General features: G+C 56.5%; 1 protein-coding gene across 1 annotated transcript; it reads right to left on the bottom strand.

Annotated features, from left to right (window-relative positions):
* Positions 1-4880: 4880 nt before the first annotated feature.
* On the bottom strand, positions 4881-9954 carry Natd1 (N-acetyltransferase domain containing 1; the record flags this gene model as incomplete). The annotated part of the gene is given in 2 exon segments (XM_013509638.1): positions 4881-9143; positions 9836-9954. Coding segments are annotated over 2 exon segments (236 nt in total), but the record flags the coding sequence as incomplete, so codon positions are not given.
* Positions 9955-10995: the final 1041 nt, after the last annotated feature.

Genomic DNA, 10995 nt, shown 5'->3' on the forward strand with positions numbered 1-10995 from the left:
CCCCCCCTCTGGGAGCCAGCAGGCAGGAAGCTAGCCAGCTGGAAGACTGGCACTCCCCACCCGAGGCTCCCTGTGCGCCAGAAGCCCTCCTTCCAGGGAACGACGAGGCCAGTTATAACCACTTTTTTAACTTTACACGCTGCAATATTAAATTCAGAATCTCTACTTAATGGGCCTATATTGACAAACTTAGCCTGATCCAGGTGTATGTTTTTCCCACCATAATCCCACCCCATCCACCTTTTTTGAGACAGAAAGACTTTGAATTTTCTATGCAGCCCAGAAAACTCCTAAAGATGACATACATGATGTGACCTATGTGGAGGTTCACTATCTTCCCAAAGAACTTTTTTTTTTAATGTTTTGTTTTTGTTTTTGTTTTTCTTCCGGGACCAGGAATCGAACTCAGGGCCTTGAGCTTGCCAGGCAGGTGCTGTGCCACTGAGCTAAATCCCCAGCTCCTAGAACTTTTTTTTTGGTACTGGGAATTAAACTGACAACCTCATGCTTGCCAGGCAGGCGCTGTGCTGCTGAGCTACATCTCCAGCCCCTAAGACATTGCCTAGTTCTATTTTATTATTTATTCATTTATTTATTTATTTTTGGTACTGGGAATCAAACTCAGGACCTTGTGCTTGCCAGGCAGGCACTTATGCCACTGAGCTATACCCCAGCCCCAAAGAACTTTTTTTTTTGAGACAGGGTCTCACTATATAATTCCAGCTGGCCTTGAACTCCCAGTGACTCTCTTGCCTCAGCTTCCCAAGTGCTGGGATTACAAGTGTGTGCCACCATGTCCAGCTCCAAAGAACATCTTGAGGATTACTGAGAGTCTGAAGCCAGCCTGGGCTACACAGTGAGACCCTGCCTCAAAACAAAAACAAAAACAATAAATAAAAAAGCTGGCCAGGGATATAGCTCAGCAGCACAAGCACCTGCCCGGCAAGCACAAGGTCCTGAGTTCGATTCCCAGTACCAATAAATAAGTAAATAAATTGCAGACTCCCATGACAGTCTGTATCAAGAAGCTGAAGAGTGTGCACTGCAGCGGTGAAGTCTGTGCTGATGCCAGATGGATGTCCAAAGGCGGTGGTGAAGACTGGAGCTCCTCTGTAAACACAGAAGAGAGGCTGCTTCTTCTTTCCCTTTTTATCCCATCCAGGCTCTACGCCTATGGGTTGGTTGGTGCCAGCACACCCAGGTGGAGTCTTCGCTCTTCAGTAAATCCATCATCCACACCCAGAACTCTGCTAAGCCGATCAGCTGGGTGTTTCTTGTTCAGGTGGCACCACTTTTAACTTTCACCGAGATATGTAAGGTCCAAGTCGTAACACACCTTTGCCTGGCTCCTGGAGTAACTGCAGAGAGGCTCATGCCGGCCCAGTCTTATGATTTAGATGCAAATGTCCCCAGGGGCTCTGTGTGTTCAGAGGCGGGGCTTTTGGTAAGTGAGTGGGCCATGGGCATGCTCTGCGTATTGGTGGATTTACCCACTGGTGAGTTCAGTAGCTGAGTGCTGCTAGAAGGTGGGCATGGTCTGCACAAGCAGGCCACCAGGGAGTGACCTAGAAAGTTACAATGCTCTCTTCAATGCCTTTCCTTCTCTACTTTTTGGCCACTGATGTAACTTCCCTCCATGGTGCCATTTCCATGTCTGAGCCAGCCAACCACAGACTGAACCTGTGAAACCATGAGCCACAATAACAAGCTGGCCTTGGAGCCAGCTGACAAGGGACTGACACCTCTGCAAACTGTGAGTGCAATAACCGCAATGAACCTCTCCTTTTTTTTTTTTTTTGGAGACAGGGTCTCACTATGCAGTTCAGGCTGGCCTTGAGCTCACTTTGGAGCCCAGGCTGGTCTCAAACCCTCAATGATCCTCCTGCCTCAGCCTCCTGAGTGCTGGGATTATAGGTGTGTGCCACCACGCCCAGCCCTCTCCTCCTTTAAATTGTGGGTATCAGGTGTCTTGTCCTAGCAGTGAGAAAGTCAGACAGTGTGACTCCCTCAGTGAGTTTCCCTTGAATGAGGACAACCTTTAGGAATAAACCTCTCAAGGAATCTCACCTTGACCTCATACATTCCACCCCTTCCTAATTTATAAAACTACTAAATATCACTGAGCCTTATTTCCCACTATATTCCACTTTTGGTGGCCTGCCTCTGCCTCCCTTGACCCTCAGACAAACTACTCTCAAGACAAGAAGGCTTTTATTTCTTATAGGACTTCAGTCTGTGACAGGCCAGAGTTCGTCACAATGGGTAAGCTGGTCTACCTAATAACCACTCTTGGCCTCTCAGCCTGTTCCCCTGCCTCTTTTTCTCTCTCCAGTGCTGGGGATGGGACTCAGGGCCTCATGCATGCTGGTGAGTCTACCCCAGCCCCGTCACTGTCAGGTGTCACTGTCTTCTGCGTTGATGTGCTCCATTGTGTCACATGCCATGGCCCATGTGTCCCTGCGTATCCTGAACACTTGCCTGTGAGCTGCCACGTCTCTTCTCGGCATCACACAGGGGTGGAATGTTATGGTTTGTCTGTGTGTCCCCCCAAAGCCTCATGCGGCCATGGGGCAGGCTTTTAAAGTTTGATTGATTAGGGGTGTGAGAGCTGCACCCACCCTGGGGTGGATAGTTTGCATATGTAAGGGAGAGGAAAAGGGTGCTTGAGGCGATTCCTCCCCCATTCCTACCTGGTATGTGTGGTGGTTGCTTTTGCTGTGTTCTGCTGCCATGAGCTGTAGGTCTTTGCCATGTGCCACTCTGCCTTGTAATCTGCCAAATATGGACTGGAACCTCCACGAACTGTAAGCGAAATAAACCTTTCCTTCCTTAATTTTGGGTGTCAGATATTTTGTCCCAGCAACGAGAAAAAAGTAACCAAGACAGGTGTGAAGCACGCAAACTACATTTACCAGAACCTATGTGCTATGGTTTGTGTCTAGATGTCCCCCAAAGCCTCATGCAGTCATAGATAGGTGGCGATTTCCAGAGTGGTTGGATCTAGAGTGCGTGATTACTAAATTCACCCACTGATTGGTTTGGCATAGTTCTGGGTGTGGAGAATGGAAGGCCCACCCTGGGTGTGAGTGTTACCCGCCCTATGGGCACGTAGCCTGGATAAAATATAAGGGACATCGGGAGGCTGAGGCAGGAGGCTCTTTGAGAGTTCCAGGCCATCCTGGGCTACATAAGTGAGTTCTACACCAGCCTGAACTGCATAGTGAGACCCTGTCTCAAAAAGACAGTATGACAGAAGGAGGGTTGTGCTGATCTTGCCGCTGCTTCGCTGCTTTGCTGCTTTCTGTCTGAACTGTTTCTCCTCTGCGATGCCCCTCCGCCATGCCACACTGCCTTGGAGCCAGCTGACAATGGACTGAAACCTCTGCAAACTGTGAGCAGAAATAAACCTTCCTTCCTGTAACTTTGGGTGTCAGGTATTTTGTCTCAGCAAGAAAAGTATCTAAGACACTGTGCCTGGTAGGAGGCACTAGCAGGTAGTAGAAGCCGTGTGGTGGTTCTGGATTTGGGGTGGCAGGAGTGACCAGCAAATATGCCCCCGGTGGCTTGTCAAAGCTGCAAGCTTCTGTGCCGGGCGTGGTGGCGCAAGCCTGTAATCCCAGCACTAGGGAGGCTGAGGCAGGAGGATCATTTGTGAGTTCAAGACCATCCTGGGCTACAAAGTGAGCTCAAGACCAGCCTGAACTGCATATCGAGACCCTGTCTCAAAAAGACCAAAAAAAAAAAAAAAAAAAAACAACAACAACAAAAAAAAAGCTGCAAGATTCTAAGAGGAACACCAGCTGCAGCTCTGGGATCACGGCTCTGGGCGACACCTTTGCCCCTCCAGCCCCAGTGTATAGGCAGCTTCTAGCAACCCACCTCGTCTCTCCCTTCCACAGCTGTAACCAGTCCCTCACGTCCAAGTCTCTGTTTGAAGCCCCTGGGCAGCTTCCATTTTCCTGACTCTGCCCCGGCTGATCCTGCTCTAAGCAGCATAAATATCTTCCCAGGAAACAGTCTCTCAAGGCTAGAAACTTGGAATCACTTATTTTCCTCCACTGAGCTGGAACCCAGGAGGTATAAACTCAGCGCAAGGGGGAAAATGGTTCCTGAAGTCTCAGCACTCAGTACTATGTTCAAATATGCACCCCCTGGGGCTCATGTATTGGACATTTAATCCCCAGTGCAACAATGTCGAGAGGTGGGGCCTTTACGAGGTGACAGGTTGACGGCTCTGCCCTCCTGGATCGACTGATGTCATCACTATAGGTGGCTTCCTACATGCTCATGACAGGATGAGCACGGTTCTCCTCTCACCCTTGCATGTACATGCTCTTGTTCTTTTACTTTCTGCCATGGGGTGATCAGCCCTTGTGGGCCCCTTGGACTTTGGACATTCCAGCCCCTAGAACTGTAAGAACTGCATCTCCATTCTTTATCGATTACCTAGTATTGAGTATTCTGTAATAGAAGCACAAAGTGCACTGAGACAGTGGAAAAACTAGTACTTTCAGGATCACTTATTTTAGCCTGATTTGGTGGCACATGCCTGTAATCCCAGGGGGCTGAGGCAGGAGGATTGCTGTGAATTTTTTTTTTTTTTCTTTTTGAGACAGGGTCTCACTGTGCAGTTCAGGCTGGCCTTGAGCTCACTTTATAGCCCAGGCTGGTCTCGAACTTGCAAAAGTCCTCCTGCCTCAGCCTCCCCAGTGCTGGGATTACAGGTGTGTGCCACCATGTCCGGCAAAACCTGGGAGTCTGCATGGCTGCTGCCCCCACCTGTGAGACTGGTGTGGCAGGTGGCTTCTGACAACTGGGGATTTGCAGAAAGAACATGACCAACAACTTAGCTCACGGCACTGACAGAAAAGCACAGCACGTTTGACAACCAGAAAAGCATCTTTAATACCTTGTAGCCATAGGACGGATACAACTGAAAACAACCCTAGATTTGATCCTGCAGGTTGCAGAGTTGAGTTGAATTCACAGCCTTGTCGGATTTCTTACACGAAATTTAGGGCACTGATCTGAAAGGAGTGGGACCCTGAGAAGAGCAGAAGGGTGTGTGGATGGATGCCAACGAGTCTGAGACTCCTGAACTGAGGAAGGACAGTGTGAGTACACAGCCAGGCGCCCCAAGAACGCTCCAGCTCCGACCCCAGCTTCCCATGTGATTTGGCCGTGCACGTGCCGGCCAGGCACCCTCCTGCAGTCCACACCTGACAGCTCAGCAGAGCCCACCTCAGCCCTCCAAGTGAGCAGGAAGTCGCTGGAAGTTTTATTGCTTTCTGATGCAGGCTGTCACCTAAGTAGACGAGACCACACACAGGCTTGGAACCATCTAGAGGGCAGGAACGAGGCTTGGAGCCAGTGTCCGCTAGCTGTGCGGCCAAAGATGGGAAACCCCCTCACAAGACCCTCAGCCTCCTCATCTGCTCAACAGGCCCGTGATTAGTACCTCTCAGGACTACCGTGACAATCAACGGCATATGACTGCGAAGCGCGTGGCACCCGCTGTCTCCTCCCCTCTTGCCGCGGCAGCCACGTAACCCCGCAGCGGGAAGGAAGAGGAGAAATCCCCACTCAGTTGGACACGTCTTGGCAGCCAGGGAGCAGGGATGCGGGCTTCGGCACGGTGCACAACTCCTGTGGTTTTGGGCTTTGGAAACCTGACCACTGCTCCCTGATGTCCGAGCCTCACCTCCCTGCTCTGGTCCAGAAGTCTCCCGAGAGTTTGCAGGACCAAATACAGCTCTCCTGTACAAGGCTGACAGGACCTCGGGGCTGCGCAGGCAACACAGCAGGGCTGGACTGCACACCTGGGGGAGGGGAGGGCCAGGGCGTGGTGCCCAGGATGGAGGAGTCAGCACCGTGGCACAGGCTGGGGATGGAATCCTGATGCCACTGACATGCTGGGTCCCTTAGAGCCTTGTCCTCTTCTGGAGAATGGGGTTGCTCCCCCAGGCAGGCAGTGATGTTCAAAAACAAGAGGCTGTGTAATCCCAACACCAAGGGAGGCTGAGGCAGGAAGGTTCCATGTTCAAGCCCAGCCTCAGGAAGTTAGTGAAACTCTCTCTCAAAGCGAAAAGTTAAAAGGGCTGGGGATACAGCTCACTGAGAGGGGCTCCTGAGTTCAACCCCCAGATCTGCTTTTCTCAACCTGTGCAAGGATGGAGCACCCCAGCTGATACCTCCTGCCGGCAATTTTATTCCTGGAGGCCCAGGGTTCTCTGTACCACTCCCCCCTCCCAAAAAAACCCAGAGCAGGGCACCTGCACAGCCTGTCTTTGCCCTTTCTCACCCTAGGGTGCCCCTGCCCCCATGCTGCCCAGGCTCCTCAGTTAAGACTGGCAACCCATCCATCCATCACGGGACCAAGCACAGGCCCTGGGAGGAGCCCTGCAGGCCCTTGCCTTGCACTGAGTGTCTCGTGAGGTTTGGAAGCCTGCAAAATGACAAAGGAGGTCTAGCCTGCCATTGGCCCCAACACCACTGGCGCAGGTCCTGAGTGGAAAAGGCACATGCGTTACTGCCTCGCAGACGGAGAAAAAACCCCAGGGGAGCACAAACCCTGCGGCAAGCTGCTGGTGTGGTGGGGCAGGAGTCCCCGTGCCCCTGGCTGCACCCAGGACCCCTGCAGCCAGCTCCTAGGACTCGGGAAAGGGATAAGGTGAGGCGGGAACTGGACGGATGGGGGAGCACCGGAGGGGCTGAACTGGGCTGCGGCTCCAGGTGGGCCATGTGGTTATTGCTGGGTCACCACGCCCCATGGGGAACCTCGGGGTCTGGCACAGCGCTGCTGAGCCCCCAGGGTGGGGTCAGTGGTACTTTAAGGCAGCCTGAGGCGCCAAGGATGCTTGTGTCACCCTGCGGGGACATGCGACAAGCCCACCAAGGAAGCCCCAGCTGTTTCTCCTGGGCCAGTCCTCCAGGGCTTCCACTACCCCAGCCTCCTTGTTCAAGTACTGTTTGGTGGGCTCACAGCCCTCACAGAAAGGCCCCTGCTGTTGGGCGTGTGGGATCTCAGCTCGGGGCAGGAAGAGCAGGGCCGGCTGCTGCCTCTGGACACGGGTCCCTGGGCCACCCTGAGAGGACCCTCCTGTGGGCACGCTGGGGCCCCTAGGCCACAGCATCCTACGGGCAGGACAGCCTGCGAGGGAACTTGGGAGAGGTACCCTTAGGGAGGGGAGGATGAGGCCCCCAACCCATGCGGCCCAAGGCAGCGGGGAAGGTGCAGACCTTGGCCAGCCCACGCGGCTGCCCAGGGGCCTACAAGGAATGGCGCCTCAGAGGACATCTCTCCTTCTGGCAAGTTCTCCCCGGAGGCCCAGGGTTCTCTGGTCCTTAAGAGTACTTGGCAGAGGTAAGGATGGTGCAAGGGGTAGGGGCACCAGGCTCTCCTGGGCCCACAGTATAGGAAGAGTAAGTGCTAAGGGCAGCGGCTGCTGCTAGCGCAGCCCAGGGTTCACAGCGGTGGGGGACGAGGGCAGCGGACTCGGGGGCAGCAAAGCAGGCTGCCAGGCTGTCTCGTGTGTGCAGATGCCAACACCCCTGGCAAAGGCGAGAAGCCGTCTGAGCACGTGCGACTGGGATGGGCCCTGAGCTGCTGCGGCTGGGGGAGCTGGAGGCGTCTGTGCCAAGACTGGGGCAGGGAGGGGTGGAGGACACCCACAGGCGAGGCCAGCACCAGAGGAGTCGTGACGGGCACTCCCCAGCACCCACCCGCCTGGGGTTGGGTACTGCAGGAGGGCGGGGTGGGGGGCCTATCAGCCTCTTGCTGGGGCACCCTGAGCCCACCCGAGACCCCCAGATCCCTGGGAGGGGCCTTGTTGACTAACACCTCGACCCTAGGTGACTCCTAGGTCACCCCCCAGCTCTCCTGAGAACTGGATCTGACCTTTGTGGGCAACGAGGAAAAGAGGTCCAGAAGATAAGCCCTAGCCAGTCCCCCAAGAGGTGGGTACCCTGGGGCCAAGGTATATTCAGTGAGCCTCCCCAGGGCGTTGCCAGGAAAGCTGGTATGGGAGGGGCCCTGGGACTTGGGACAGGCCTGCCCACGGCTGGCCACAAAAGAGAACACTCTGGGGACGGGTGGCAGCAAGGAAATCCCTTGGGCTGAAAGGCCCCTGCCCCGTGGGTGACGACGGTGCTTGCTGGGGGCAACATGCCTCCCTCCTCCCCCAGTTCCAAGGTCAGCCCTCTTGGAAAGCCCAGACAGGTGGTGGCCGGAAGGCCACGCAGGGCCGGGACCCTGTGATGCTTGTCAGGCTGCACTCACTCGGGCGTCCCAGGTCTGGCAGATGGGGGTTGGGTAGCCCCGCTCAGGCCAGGGCATGGGAGACCTCGTTTTCCTGCAGAGTGGATGGAAGATGAGGGTACCAAGCGGAGGAAGATACCCACTGGCCCAGCCTGTCCCCACCCACGTCCCGGGCACACGTGTTGGTGTGAGCACACGTGCAGTGAAGCCTGGGCCGGAGTTCCACCCACCACCCCGCGCTCTCGTACCAGGGACGCTGCCCCGTACTGTGGCTCCACCACCTGTGCCAGGGCACTGAAGTCTGAGCAAGAGAAGGGGGCAGTGCTAGTGGCAGCGGAGGCTTGGCACGACCACCCGGGGAAGTTGGCACATCAAGTCTCTTGTTGCCCCTCTCAGCTCTGGGGAGCACCCTCCTCCTCTGCAGGAGGGACTGCGCTCTAGATGGTGGCAGGGGTCCCATGCCGGCCTCCCGCTGACCGCAGAGCAGGGATCCAGTGGGCCCCAGGCCCCCTTGCGGTGCCCACAGAAGCTCTGTGCAGGCTGGAGCGTCTCTGCAGGAGGGGCTGTGGGGACCGCGGCCACCTGGCCTTCCTCCTCTCAGCCACTGCAGCACCCAGCCTCAGGCAGCCGCCTTCAGGACCTGGCCCTCGGCTGGGTGGGCATCCTTACAAAAATAACTCTGAGCCTGTTCCCAGGGCGGGAGCAGGGTCCTGAGCGCGCGCGGCCTGGGAGTCCGCATGGAGGGAGGGCCACAGGGCCTCGCCGGCGGTCACGGCTGCAGGCGCTCCAGGTACTGCGGCAGCGGGTTCTCCTTGACGTACTTCTGGATGTACCAGCAGGTGAGATGGGCCTTCAGATCCTCCTCCACTACGAAGTCCAGGGCAGCCTGGGGGCCAGGGCAGAGGGGAGAGCCAGTGGTCAGAGCTCCCAGCCCGAGAGGGGGGCAGTGGTGGGCTCCACCCACAGCCCTCAGGCTCCATGGACACCCTCCCACTGAGCTCAGGTCGGTGACTCCGAGTTTCCTTCTTGGTAACCAGGACGACCCCACAAACTGGTCTGGTCCCGTGTGAGAGGACAGGAATCCCACAGAGCCCCAGAAGGCACCAGGGGGTGGGTGGAGGAGCCTGGTCCAGGCCCAGGCTGGAAAGCAGAGGCAGGACAAAGAGCCTTCGAGGCCAGCTCAGCTCCCCTAGCAGCCCTTGGGGCAGGCAGGCCTTTCTCTGCTCCCGCTGCAGCCTGGGTCAGGGCTCCGGGAACGACGGATGCGCAGAGGCACCGGCTTGAACACTTGCCCATCTCCTCCACAAGGACTTACTGTGCACCTACTACGTTCCGAGTCCTGGGGCCACAGGGCAGGGTTAGGCTGCACCAGGGCTCTGCAGATCAGGAGCCTGGGCCCAGGCGGGCAGTCATTTGCCCTTAGAGGACCTAGGAGAGGACTCGTGCTACCCAACATCCACCCACCGCCCACTATAACCTACTGGCAGGGCCAGCCTGTAGGTCTGTGCTTGCCCAAGAAACACACACTGCCGAGGGGGACGGTGGTAGCTCAGGTCCCCTGCCTGCCACCCCCGCTACCTTGGCAAGGTGCTTGGCAATGCCGCGGCCACGGTAGGCGTCAGGGACCTCTGTGTGCTGCAGGTCCACGATTCGCTTGCCCACGTACTCGTACAGCAGGACAGCTCGGTCGTGGCACCCTGGGGGAGAGGTGGAAACAGATGAGGCCGTGCAGACTCCAGGCTCTGCGGGGCTGACCCGGGAGACGCAGGCACTGGGGCGGGCCTGAGCAGCCTCTCCGTGCCTGAGCTTCCCTGTGCATATAGTGGGGGTCGATGAAACACTCCTGCCAGGGTCACCTGGAGGGTTACATGAGGTAATCGCTGTACAGCGCTCAGGGTGTGCCAACAACACTGAAGCCTCGCCACCACCCCGCCTCACAGCACCCCTCCCCTTGATCGAGCCCTGTGCTCTGTGCCCCAGCTCAGTCACCTCCGGGGAGCAGGAGCCTTAAGGTGCAGCAATGGACACAGAGCAGGCCCAGCGAAGCCACCACCAAGGCAGAGAAAGAAGACGGGGGAGGCACCACCACCAGGAGCAGCAGGACCACTCCCTGGACCCTGGCAGAGACGTGGCGAGGAAGGGCAGAGGCACAAGCACCCAGGAGAAACTGCTGCTGGGCCCGGGAGGCAGGAACACACAGGGCTTCATCCCCCCTAGACCTGCCAGGAAAAGAGCTCGGCAGCCACGCTAAGCGCCTGCTGGACAAGAGTGAACTGAAGTTCCTCCACCCACAGCTGCTAGTTCCATCTATCTGTCCATTCATCCGTCTCTCCACTCATTCATCTACTCACCTGTCCATCCACCTACCCATCCAGCCAGTCTCTTGTCTACTCACCCATCCACTCACCCACTCACCCATCCATCCATACGCCCACCCCGTGTTTTTGGAGCTCCAGGCACTGTTTAAGGTGCTGTATGCATAGCAGTAAACAAGACAGACAAGGACATCTGCCCTCATGCAACTGCCTAGAAGGAGAAAGATAAACAAGAGCGAGGGAATATGCAGCGTGGGAGGGGACGGGCAAGGGTGTGAAAAGAACTGGGTGGGGAGTGTTCCAGGAAAGGCAGCCAGCACAGGCTCTGAAGCAGCAGCGGGCCTGGAGGAGGGACAGCGAGGACACGGGGATGGCTGGAGGGCAGGGGTGAGGGGCAGGGGAGGAGGTGAGGGCCAGGAGCCC

The sequence above is a fragment of the Chinchilla lanigera genome, unplaced genomic scaffold (assembly GCF_000276665.1).
Source record: "Chinchilla lanigera isolate Chin_1 unplaced genomic scaffold, ChiLan1.0 scaffold00176, whole genome shotgun sequence".
Lineage (NCBI taxonomy): Eukaryota > Metazoa > Chordata > Mammalia > Rodentia > Chinchillidae > Chinchilla > Chinchilla lanigera.